The sequence below is a fragment of the Grammomys surdaster genome, unplaced genomic scaffold, assembly GCF_004785775.1.
Source record: "Grammomys surdaster isolate TR1022 unplaced genomic scaffold, NIH_TR_1.0 209, whole genome shotgun sequence".
Taxonomy (NCBI): Eukaryota; Metazoa; Chordata; class Mammalia; order Rodentia; family Muridae; genus Grammomys; species Grammomys surdaster.
Genome location: NW_021604654.1, coordinates 292,751 through 305,293, shown reverse-complemented (window position 1 = coordinate 305,293; position 12,543 = coordinate 292,751). Strand labels below are relative to the sequence as shown.

Genomic DNA, 12,543 nt, shown 5'->3' with positions numbered 1-12,543 from the left:
ACTGGGCGCCGAGGAAGGCGCGGCTCCCGTTTGGGGAAGAAATGGGGCGCGACTCCCTGAAGCTATGATTCACTCAACAGTCAGGTGACTACCCCATGGATGGCGCCCAGCGTGCAGACGCTGCTGGTTACTCACTGTGCATTTATTGCTTTAATTTTTCGAGATACCTCTCTCTAGCCTCGAGCTGAAATCCTCCAGCCTCAACTTCCGCATTTCTAAAATGGCTATGAGACACTTACCCCCAGCCTCAAAAAATATTTATCATGCCTCTACTTCAGACGCCCAAATGATGACAGCTGGAACTAACCCTCAAGGTGTAGAAGGTAGAGTGATTGCAGCTAAGCCAAGTGGAGCCGAGTTTAATACCCAGAGCCACTTGGTAGAGGGCGAGAACCGACTCCTGCAAGGTGTACCTCTGGCCATCCCACCGGCACACCTGTGCCAGCCCCTGCCTAAATGACACACACTAAACAAATAGGGTTAGGTTTTGTTGCTGTTGTTTGGGGTTCTTTTTGGTTTTTCGAGTTAGGGTCTCTCGGTGTAGCCCTGTCTCTCCTGGAACTTGCTCTGCAGACCAGGCTGGCATCAAACTCAGACTGGATCCACCTGCCTCTACCTCCCAAGATCTGGGATCAAAAGCGTGCACCACCACCAACAGGCACAAATAGAACTTTTAAAAAATTAAATACATGTAGGGCAAAGGGTGAGCTTTGGGCTGAGTTCAGTGGACAGAGCAGGAACGGGTTGTCCAAGGGACCTCTGCTGTTCGGCACACACAGCAATCTCAGATTCCCGTGGCTGACCATTCTTCCTGTGGGGTCCACTCAAGTCCAACATAATGCAAAAACAAAACAAATCATACCACAAGGCTTCAGGGGAAGTTGGGCCATTCTCCTTACTGGGCAGGTTGTGATATCCATAGCCAAAGCAAGAGAGGGGCTGGCAGCTGTTCAGAAACCAAAATGGACAGCTATGACTCAAGACCAGGCCTCTGCAAGTGCAACCACCACTCAGTCTCCTATAGGAACATGGACACCCCTTACTCAGAATCTAGTGCCCACCCTCTGGAGAAGGTAACAAACAGTGAAACATAACATAGCCATGAAAAAGGCCAGGGATCTAATGAAGCAGGGAGACCCAAAAGGACACTGTGCTCAGTGAGAGGGCCAGACACAGTGTCACACCCACCTTGTGGACTCTGACAGGAAATGTCAGAGATGGGAAGGAGATTCATGGTGCCAGAGGCTGGAGGAGGTTCAGGTGAGAAGTTAGGGCGTTCAGGGAGACCCTGGCTCAAAACAAATAATGAAGGAGCTGGTAACGGTGCTTTCTGCCAAGCCTGAAATGTTGAGTGTTGTTCCCAGGGCATGCAGAGGAAGGAGAGAATGGACTCCTTTTCAGTTGGTCTCCACAGGAACATTGTACATTTAAAGATTTCAAGTAATATAACTGGGAATACTGGAGTAAATAATAAATACAACTGGAACTGTATCTCTCTCTCTCTCTCTCTCTCTCTCTTTTTTTTTTTTTTTTTGGTTTTTCGAGACAGGGTTCCTCTGTGTAGCCCTGGCTGTCCTGGAACTCACTCTGTAGACCAGGCTGGCCTCAAACCCAGAAATCCGCCAGCCTCTGCCTCCCAAGTGCTGGGATTAAAGGCGTGCGCCACCACCGCCCGGCCTGGAACTGAATCTCAATAGGAGTGTTTGCCTAACATGAATGAGGTCCTATGCTTAGCACCCACCAAAAAATAAATTAAAATGCACTTATAGGCCAGGTCTGGGCCCTTACCTGGACGTACTATCCCTACACCATTAGCTCGGCACAGATCAGGCCGGGTGGAACTCGCCTATCACCCCAGCACTGGGGCGTGGAGTCAGGAGGATCGGGAGCCCCACTTGGGCTGGATTAATGGCTCTGAGATTATAGCACCGGCTCCTGCAGAGGACCTAGGTTCAGCTCGCAGCAGCCATGTGGTGACTCACAGCCATCCATGACTCCAGGGGAATGTGATGCCATTTCTGGCCTCTGATGCTACTGCACAAATGTGTTCCACATAAACTCATGAAGATACACACATACCAGCCCTTTAAAAGAGAACAAAGACTGAAAAGTTATTTTGATGATATAGCAAAGTTTATTAATCTATTCCTTTGCTAAATTTTATTGTTTGATTACCTTGGCATAACTGATGGGAGACAGGGCAGAAAAGTCTGGTCCCTGGATCTGGAGAAGACAGAACTGGATGTGGTAGTGGAGAAGCCTGCACCAGCCTGCCAGGGTGCACAGAATATACCCCCATGTAGTGGCTTGCAGAGCACCTGCAGGCCCCTGCTTCGGTCCTGGGCTGCCTGGAACCTGAGCTGACAGACCTCAGCAAATGCATAGCTACAGGCTGGCCTGTCCGGGCTGCAGTGGCACACAGCCCTACTCTACCTGGCTCTGTTGTCAAAGCATAAATAGATGAAAGAATTTATAAAAATTAGAGGCATGGCCTATGGTACAGTGGGTATCATACCTGCCCTGCAGACAGGAGATAGGAGCTCAGATCTCAAGTCATGGGGCCGGCAAGATGACTGAGCAAGCAAAGGCTTGCCACCAAGCTAAGGGACCTGAGTTTGCTTCTCAGAACACATATGGTGGAAGGAGGGGCTGACTTCCTCACATGGCCTCTTGGCATATGTGATCCACCCATAAATGTAACAAAATGACAACAGAGCCAATCTCAATGACTTGTGATCCCACAGCCAGGCCCCTGAGGCAGGAGAGACATAGCGTTCATTTCAACAACAAAAACCCCACTCTTGTCTGCTTTGTTTTCAAGACAGGGTTTACTGTTTTTAAGCCTGGCTGTTCTGGATTCACTCTGTAGACCAGGCTGTCCTCAAATTAGAGTTCCACCTGCTTCTGCCTCCAGAGTGCTGGGATTAAAGGCATGCGCCACCACTGCTCAGCTAACAGAAGCCAGTCGTGTACTTTCAAAGATAGGAGTGGTGTGGCTGCACACTAATCACTGCTAGCTAACCAACCTTAGCTGCTGAAGGGAAGTCATGGCTGCTGGGCAGTGTTCTCTGCTCTCAGTCCCTCCCAGGGCAGCATGCCAAGCTCTGAATTCATATCTGCTTCCTGCACCCCAGGGTCCAGCCCTTTCCATTGGCTGGTATGTGGGCTGGGTCACACTGATATCACTCGATCCTACCATCTACTACTGCACCCACAGCCTTTCCTGAAACTTCATGTAAACATGCATCTGTGCCCCATGGCAAGCTTTCAGTCCGTTATCTGCAGCCATGCATGCGTGTGTGTGTGTGTGTGTGTGTGTGTGTGTGTGTGTTCCTGTGCATCTTCCTCAATTGCTTTCCATCTTATGTTTTGAAACCTGGTCTTTCACTCAACCTGGGGCTCACCCATTGGAGCAGGCTGGTGGGCCAGTGTGTTCCTGGCATCCTCCTGCCTCCACACACACCACCTCACCTGGGGAAGCCAACTTGTAGAGCCCACAGGATGTTTGTGGATGGTTGTGGTCTGTGCTCCCAGAACTTAGGGGGCAGTGTCCCATGTTGGAGCCCAGCCCTGGGCTGCAGAGCAAGATGCTGGTCTCAAAAACAAACATCCAGGGCTGGAGAGATGGCTCAGCGGTTAAGAGCACTGACTGCTCTTCCTGAGGGCCTTAGTTCAATTCCCAGCAACCACATGGTGGCTCACAACCATCTGTAATGGGATCTGATGCCCTCTTATGGTGTGTCCAAAACAGCTACAGTATACTCAAATATATGAAATAAATAAAATATTTTAAAAACTCAACAAAACAACAACAACAACAGAAACCCCAAACATCCAGAGAAGAAATCCAACCAAGAAATCAAAAGGTGCACCTGGGCCCAGCAGTGTCTGCTCCATTGTCCCCATCCACACTGTTGGGCCGTGGAGGACCTAGCACAGATCGGACGTGATTGTCACTTATATTTAAGGTATGTTTTCACTGTGAACTCCTGGCTGGAACTTGCTGTGTAGACCTGGCCTCGCTCTCTCAGAGTTCCTCCTGCCTCTGCCTCCTGAGTGCTGGGATTTAAAGATGTGATGCAGTGTGCCCAGTAAGAAAATGCTTTAAAAATTCATTCCGAGTCTAATGTTCATTTTACTTTGAGTTTTTTAGCTTATACATTGTGTATTTTTATTGTATGCACTCATGTCTGCATTTTACACACACACACACATATATACACACACATATGTACATATACATATATACATTATATATATATATATATATATATATATATATATATATAACAGGCTTCCCGTTAGCATTCTGATATATAGTGTATATATATTGTCTTTATTTCATTTTTATTTTTAAAACATTGTTATTACCATAAATTAAATTTACATAAGTATAGCCGGGCAGTGGTGGCGCACGCCTTTAATCCCAGCACGTGGGAGGCAGAGGCAGGTGGATTTCTGAGTTCGAGGCCAGCCTGGTCTACAGAGTGAGTTCCAGGACAGCCAGAGCTACACAGAGAAACCCTGCCTCGAAAAAATAAAAAAATTACATAATTATGTAATAATGGACTTCACGGGCTGGAGACATGCTCAGTGGTTGATTGTACTCTTCCAGAGGACCCAGGTTCAGTTCCCAGCACCCACATGGTGACTCACGACTCTCTGTGACTCCAGTTCCAGGAGAGCTGACGCCGTCACACAGACACACATCCAGGCAAAACACCAATGCACATAAAACAATCATTATAAAAGTAAGGAACTTCATGACATTTCCACACACATATATTTAAGATTCTAAACTTTGATTTTATGGTCATGTCACTGCCATATACCCTGTCGATCCCCGGGATCGAACTCATGTCCTCGAATTGACGGCAAGTGCCCTCACTGCTGAGGCTGCTCGGAACCCCTGTTTGTTTTGTTTTGTTTTTTGGTTTTTCGAGACAGGGTTTCTCTGTGTAGCCCTGGCTGTCCTGGAATTCGCTCTGTAGATCAGGCTGGCCTCTGTAGACTACAGATCCACCTGCCTCTGCCTCCCAAGTGCTGGGATTCAAGGCGTGCGCCGCCACCGCCCGGCTTCGGAGCCCCTGTTTATCTCCCATTTCTTTTTCTCCGTTTGTTTTGGTCCCGGAGACCATTGGCCGCGCCCCCTAGAACATACCCACGCCCACTAGGTCCTGCGCATGCTCTATCCAGATAGTGCCCTTTGAATAGGATGAAACCATTTTCTCTATGGGGGGCAGTCGGAAGGACTCCTTCCGGAGGAAGACCGGAAGTCACTTCTCCGGCTCTTAGGCCAGACCTGGGGCGTCGCCGCCATACCGTTCCGTGTGTGGACACCCGTAGTTGCGGCGATGGTTCCGCCCGACCTGGTCACGTGGCCATCAAGATGGCGGCATCCAGCGGACGACGCGCGAGGCGCGTCAGCTGACTTGCTCTCGACGCCGTGGCTGCGACCCACTTTGACCTGTCCGGAGTGTGCGGAGCTCATAGACGAGTCTCGGTAGCCGAAAGCACGGTAAGCAGAGTCGGAGGCGCCCCGCTGCGGGGGACTTCCGCCTTGAGGTACTCGCTGCCCGGGGATTGCCCTTGAGGGACCCCGAGGCGCCGCCAGGCTTCCCGTGGGGAATTGGACGACTTTGCCCCCTTTTACTCGGGTATTTGATTTGACACAGGGTATCTTGTAGCCCAGGCTAGCCTTCAACACACTGTGTGGCTACGAATGGCCCCTCTAGCCTCCTCCGACCTGGTGTTGTACTGACAGGTTTGCCGCCGGGCCGGGGCTCGCCGGTGCTGGGGTGAGCTGCGGCTTCGTGCAGGCCGGGCCCGCGTTTGACCACTCAGCTCTAGTATTTAGAGACAGGATCTCCTGGGACCGGTAATCCTACTGCCTCAGCATCTTCTTCCCGGGCCTGCCCAGCCTGGAGCCTTTTGAATTAGCGGGAGGCCGCATCCCTAGAGCAGCACTCTTGGACCCACGAAGTCCTTGGTCTCCTTTCTTGTTGCTCTGGGTAAGTCGGGAGGTGAGTCTTACTGCCACGCAGTGGCTGCCAGCTCCCGTGGACCTGCTTATGTGTGCTGGTTAAGTCCATTTCCAAGATGTGACTGTCTTACGATGGACATCAGTGGTGAGGCAGCCACACCTGCCTCTTTAAACCCAGGGACCTCTGGATGGGCTCAGAGCCCAGAATGCCTTCAGCCTGCCACAGCCTGTTAGTCCAGTTTGTTCTGTATGCATCTGCCGCAGTCTTTGCTGGTGTCTACATGGCTGACAGGGGCCGCCCCTCTTCTATCCGACGACATCTGGTTCCATGTTAATTCATCCGTGAAGGAAAACACCTGTGTGGGTGTGTTGTCCTGCATCTATGAGTTCTATGCAGAGGGTAAACGCTCTGCAAAGGCAGGAGGAGGGGGGATGAAGTGTATCCCACAGGGGAGCCTCCAGAAATACGGTGTCGTGGGAGATTACTCTAGGCAGGGATGAGATCCATTTTGCAACTGACAAGAGTTTCTAGATCTGTCATCTAAGCTGTCCTGAAGGTGCCTGTTCTCAGTTCCAGGGTTGAGTCCCAGGACGTGAGGTCACTGGGACTGGGGAGATCCTCCAGGACCAGCCTCCCAACTGGGAGCATGATTCAAGGCTAGCTCTGCATGCCCGGGGCCTGGCTTCTGTTCGTGCCTCTCTGGACATTGTGTGGAGCTCGTGACAGATACACAGGGGAGAAGCCCAGAGTCAGAAAGTAACTTACTTGAACTGCATAGCAGAAACCATGGGCTGCACTGGACTGTGAAGCCGTTGCCAATGACCAAGATGGCCAGGAAGAGTGCTCTGGCTCCCCCCACCCCTCAACCCCGCTTGGTGGAGGGTGCTGGATGTGGAGAAAGTTCTGTGGCCTGAAACTCCGGGATCCTTCTGCCTCAGCATCCCAGGGCTTGAATGGCAGGTGTGCAGGTGTGTGCCATAGCATGGGGCTTCTCCTTTTTCTACAGCAGGTTTCTGCTGCCACGAACCCGGCCCTGCAGATCGCGTGCTGGGGAGGCTGCTGCCATGGTCACGGAGCAGGAGGTAGCCGCCATTGGCAAGACCTTAGTGGACCCCAAGCAGCCCCTGCAGGTCCGCTTCCGTGCCCTGTTTACACTGCGGGGACTTGGTGGTCCTGATGCTATCGCCTGGATCAGCCGGGGCTTTGAGGACAGCTCTGCCCTTCTGAAGCATGAGCTAGCCTACTGCCTGGGCCAGATGAGGGACCCACGGGCCGTCCCTGTGCTGGTGGCTGTGCTGCAGGACAGGAACCAGGAGCCCATGGTCCGTCACGAGGCAGGTGCGTATGGGCCGCTCGATGGTGTGTTCAGCTCTGGCTCTGGGACACAGGTAGGGGCAGCTGCAGGGAGGGCCTGAAGAAGATGGGAGCACACAGCCCTGTGGACAGCAAACGGGTGGGGGCGGGGGCACTCATGTCCCAGCAGCAGAGCTGGATCCCATGCCAGCCTGTTCGTGGCTTCAGGGCCTTGGCACATGCTGTCCCTTTTGGCCCAAAGTCTGTTTGGTTTGCCAGTCCGGTCTAGAGATGATTTCTCAGTCTGCCCAGGGGCACTGGCTGGGGTGGGTGGCTTTACACCCAGTAGGCCAACTCCATAAGGCTTCTGATTGAGCAGCGCAGAGGCTGTAGGCCAGCTGTGGCCTGGGAGAGCAGTCAGGTGTTGGGCATCAAGCAGCCCCTTTCTGCTGATTTGTCTCCACAGGGGAGGCCCTGGGGGCAATCGGTAACCCGGAAGTTCTAGGCCTCCTGAAGCAGTATTCCACCGACCCAGTAGTTGAGGTGAGGAAACTTGCCAGGGCAACCTCCTGGAAAAGGATCCTCTCGAGATGGACCGGGTGAAGGCAGGGCAGGTGGGCAGGGTCTCCCCACAGCTCTGGGTCCCCAGCCCTGGGAATTTGACTTCTCCCCTTGTGCGGTGACTGCCGACGCCTGTGACCTGTCTGGCTCTTCCCCTTGCTCACACTGCACCCACAAAGCTCCTTTCTCCCCTTGATCCCTCTGTCCTCACACTGCTGTTATGGAGTCTGTCTCACTGAACTTGTTCTGAAGGTCTGTCCATGCTGCGCCATGGGAGTGGAAGTGCAGTGTGTGAGGGTGTGCCGTGCAGGTACTGCACCCGAGGCTGCCGGCTCGCCTCTCATCTCCACCTTTGTTCTAGTGAATGGGCTCCAGGCGTGAGGCTGTCCCTTGCCTTCCCTCCTGCTTCTCACACCCCTTGCTTTTTCTTCGATGTCCAGTCCCAGGGCCTTTGCACAGATTGCTGTGTTCCCCCAGGTCTCCCCCCATCCCCGGTGCCTGCTCATGTCGCTCTGGTGTATGTCCACCCTGAAGCCACTATGCCTGGCTCGGCCATAAGTCTAGGAGAATGGGGGAGACAAGTACCCCATGTCCCCAGCATCAGGGACCCAGAGCTGCCTCTGTCTACTTGCAGGTGGCTGAGACATGCCAGCTCGCCATTGGCCGTCTTGAGTGGCTGCAACAGCATCCGGGGGAGGCCGCATGGACCGGACCCTACCTCTCAGTGGACCCAGCGCCTCCTGCAGCAGAGCAGGATGTGGGGCGGCTGCGGGAGGCCCTGTTGGACGAGGGGCGGCCCCTCTTTGAGCGGTATCGTGCCATGTTTGCCCTGCGCAATGTGGGTGGTGAGGAGGCCGCCCTGGCCCTGGCTGACGGTAAGGCTGGGTTGGGCCCCGGGTGATCTCGTGTGCAGCCTGAGGGGCAGCTATGACTCCCAGGGCCATCTTCTCCCACACACCCTGGGGACTTGCGCTGGGCATCTGACCATAGTGGTCTTGCTGGGTCCCACCCTTTCCTGCCAGCTGTCCTTACCTGTCCCTTGCCTCACAGGCCTGCGCTGTGGCAGTGTGCTCTTCCGTCATGAGGTGGGCTACGTGCTGGGTCAGCTGCAGCACGAGGCGGCCGTGTCAGAGCTGGCAGCCACGTTGGCACGGACCACCGAGAGCCCCATGGTACGACATGAGTGCGCAGAGGCCCTGGGCGCCATCGCCAAGCCTGCCTGCCTGGCTGCACTGCGGGAGCACATCACGGACCCCGAGCAGGTGGTGCGGGAGAGCTGTGAGGTGGCACTGGACATGTATGAGCACGCGAACGGCCAGGACTTCCAGTATGCAGACGGGCTGGAGCGCCTGCGGTCACCACCCTAACCTGGCACCGCCGGAACTCTGTCACCTGGTCCCAGCCCTGGCCACATGTGCTGTGTGTGGCACTCTGCCTGCTGTGCCTCTCACCCAGATTTAGGGAGCTGAGCAGCTGAGGGTCCTTGTTTCCCACTCTTCCCTCCGTCCCTGCCTTGCTGGGTTCTGGTGGGCGGTGCCACCCTGGTGCTGTCTGCTCAGTGACTGTCTTGTGCCCTCCACACCAGCACAGATGGCAGCGCGGAAGCTGGCAGGCATTGGGAATGACCCAGCTCAGGAAGCTGTTGAGAAAATTGTGGGACCTGGATCGGGTGTGGGGTGCCAGCCAGCCCCAGGGTGTTGCGTGAATAAAATAAGTGATTTTTCACGAGTGCTGGCTCCTGCTGTGTGCGGACTGTCATGTGGCCTTTGGGGGTGTCACAGAGGAAGGGGTTCAGTGGTACAGCTAAGAGTCCGTACTGTGGATTCCTACCCAGGCTCCCAGAATTCCATGCTAGCTGGGATACCCAGGTCCCTGACCCATCCATCTCCTCTATAAATGTTTTTGACACAGAACCCAGCCCACAGCCATCTGTCCCAGCTTCCAAGACCCGGGACTCAGGTGTCATACCCATGCACATGATGTCACCTGGTGGGTGGCCCCGCCCTCCCCTGCCTTCTGTGCTCTCCCCAGGAAGGGTCTGTGGCTGGTGTGCCTGCACCAAGCGGGGCTCTAAAGCAAGTCTGGCTTGTGTCCTTGCCACTCTGGTTGGCGTTGGTAACTCCTGGGCACTTTTGCTGTACTAGGTTTTGTTTACTGTTTTATTTACTTGCTTGAGGCATCTCACTGAACCTGGAGCTGAGTCAGCTGGGCCGTAGCACTTACCAAGGGTCATCCTCCTGTTTCAGTCCCCCAGTGCTGGAGTTACAGCTGTGGCCACCATGCCTGGCTTTTCCATAAATGCTGGGGATGTGAGTTCAGGCCCTCACAGTTGCGCAGTGAGAACCTTAACCTGAGCTAAGCATGTTCTTTAGACATGTGGGCCTGGGAATCGAACACCAGGTCCTGTGCAGGAGCATCCAGTGCTCTTACCGACAAGGCTGGGTCTCAGGTAGCCCAGTCTGGCCTTGAACTCCAACCTGAAGGGTAGCAAACAACGAGTCTTGCTCCCTTGCTGCCTCTGTGATAGCAGGTGGGAATCATCATGTCCAGCTTAAAAAAAAATAGCAGTGTGTAGCCCAGGCTAGCCAAACTCATGGCAGCCTTCTTGCCTCAGTCTCCTGGGTGCCACTCTTCCTGGTAGTTACTTTGCATTCATAGCACAGAGAGGTTGCCAAGTCCCCTCACTTAAGTTTGTACCCACTCTAGACTCAAACTTCCTTACCTCCCATTTCTCCCCATCACGGCTTAAACTTGTGCCACCATGGGTGGCCGCTGTGTCTCAGGAACACAAGGCAGCTCTCCTGAGAACCAAGTTAAGATGCCTCCCCACTTCCCCACTTCCCCACCATCTGACCTGGCCGAGCTTCCTCCTGGTAGCACCGCCCTCACGTGACCCCTCCTTGACCCCGAGCACCGCCCTCACGTGACCCCTCCTTGACCCCGGCTTTGCTCGCTCTCGGCCTGGCCCTCTAGTTCTCTCTGCACCTCAAGTCCCCTTTGTCCCCCCTCTGCCTCATATTCTTTGGACATGAAACTCGTGTTCCAGACTGCAAAGACCACCGTCCGGTGTCCATCCCGGCTGCAGTGCCCTGCTGTCCCCGAATGCTGGCCCTATACAGGATGACTGAACACTTGAAGCCAGAGGCAGTGTCCATGGGCTTAGCTATCCTGTGGTGACCAACCCCTTGCTCTATAAGGAAGTCTACCCTACCATAGCTGGGACAGCCACAGCACGGAGCAACCCTCAAAACTGGGACTTGAACCCCGTCTCTCCCAGAGTGCTCAGCCGCCTTCTAGAACCTCTCAGGTCTCCATCCTAGGGCCCACTTACTCTACACCCTGTCCTCCCCCACAGGAGCTGCTAGAGGACACCCCTGAGCAGGGTGCACTTTGCCTGCAGCTACCCTTGGGTCCCACCCAGCCCTGTCCACCCTGCACAGTCCCCATTCTGACCCTCCATTGCTCGGGCGGCCACAGCAGTATGCGCCCCCTGCAGAGTACCAGGCTCCCGGCTGCCCCAGAGCTTTGCACAGGAGAGCTCTCTGCCTAGCCTGCGCCTGTGCCTGGGCAGAGAACTGGACGCCAGCGTCACTTCTAGTGAGGGGACCAGGGATTCACCACTGATCTGGACAGATGGCCTGGAGAAGCTGTCCTAATCCTTTTAGCTCATCCCCTAATACTCCCGTGTGTGGGTCACCTCCCTCGGGCTCCTGTTGAAGGTGTCCCAGCCATGGCAGGGTCAGTGGATGAAAGAGAGGCCGAGGACTGGAGCCCAGCCCCTCCGATGTATGAGGAGTACCGGCCGCCCGCGCTGGACGCCATCCGTCTGCCTCGCTATGCCCTGTATCTGCTGATGGCCGCTATCCTGGTGGTGGCCGTGGCCTATGCCATCGTTGGCCACCTCATCAAAGATTTAGCTCATGACCTGGCTGGTGAGCCACGTTCCCGCCTAATCCATCCTGGGCTGGGGTCACGGGTAGCATGGGATGGAGCTCAGGTCCAGGCCAGGGTCAGGCCGAGGGTGGGCGTGGTCAGGGTTCCGGGTGGCCAGCCACGCCCTTCCCAGCCACTTTTCCCTGCAGACTGGGCCTTTGGCCCGAAGCCTGACCAGGAGGAAGGTCCCCGGGAGCTGCGGGACAGCTTGGCCGCAGAGGACCTGGAAGAGCTGGATCTTCAGCTGGCCCTGGCCTGGCGCGGGGAGGAGGACCCCGCCCGTGCTCCTCGCCGCACTTCCATCGCCTTCAGGGAGCCGCCGGTGCAAACCAACTTTTGGCCGCTGGACTGACCTGGAGGACAGCACATGCAACGCTGGTGGGCTCGGCAGTTCTGCCTCAGTTGGGCCACCTGTGAATGTGACATGTCTGTGTACAACACAGGGTTTGGCTGGCTGAAACACAAAACTCCCCCGCCTAGGCTGGAGTGCTCTGATTGCAGACCCCACTTCCACTTTATTAAGACTTGGAGACAGGTTGTCATGTAGCCCAGGCAAGCCTGATATATAGCAGAGGATGACCTTCAACTCCTGATCCTCCAGGCACCACCTCTTGATTGCTGGGATGACAGGCCTGGGCCACTCTACCTGACTTCTGTGATGCAGAGGACCGAGCCCAGGGTCTCCCACAAGGCTGGGCCAGCCTGAGGCCCTGGCATTTTCTTCCTTCCTTCCTTCCTTCCTTCCTTCCTTCCTTCCTTCCTTCCTTCCTTC

General features: G+C 54.8%; 1 protein-coding gene across 3 annotated transcripts; it reads left to right on the top strand.

Annotated features, from left to right (window-relative positions):
* The first annotated feature begins 5,356 nt into the window (after positions 1–5,356).
* Dohh (deoxyhypusine hydroxylase) lies at positions 5,357–9,566 on the top strand. Of its 3 annotated transcripts, none has more exons than XM_028771791.1 (5): positions 5,357–5,518; positions 6,994–7,322; positions 7,744–7,820; positions 8,473–8,713; positions 8,889–9,566. In XM_028771791.1, the coding sequence occupies exons 2-5, from the start codon at positions 7,049–7,051 to the stop codon at positions 9,203–9,205; spliced, it is 909 nt and encodes a 302-aa protein (XP_028627624.1). In that variant the 5' UTR covers positions 5,357–5,518; positions 6,994–7,048; the 3' UTR covers positions 9,206–9,566. The 3 variants fall into 3 exon arrangements, with proteins under 3 accessions (XP_028627624.1, XP_028627623.1, XP_028627622.1); XM_028771790.1 differs by having other exon boundaries at positions 6,991–7,322; XM_028771789.1 differs by having other exon boundaries at positions 5,765–7,322.
* Positions 9,567–12,543: the final 2,977 nt, after the last annotated feature.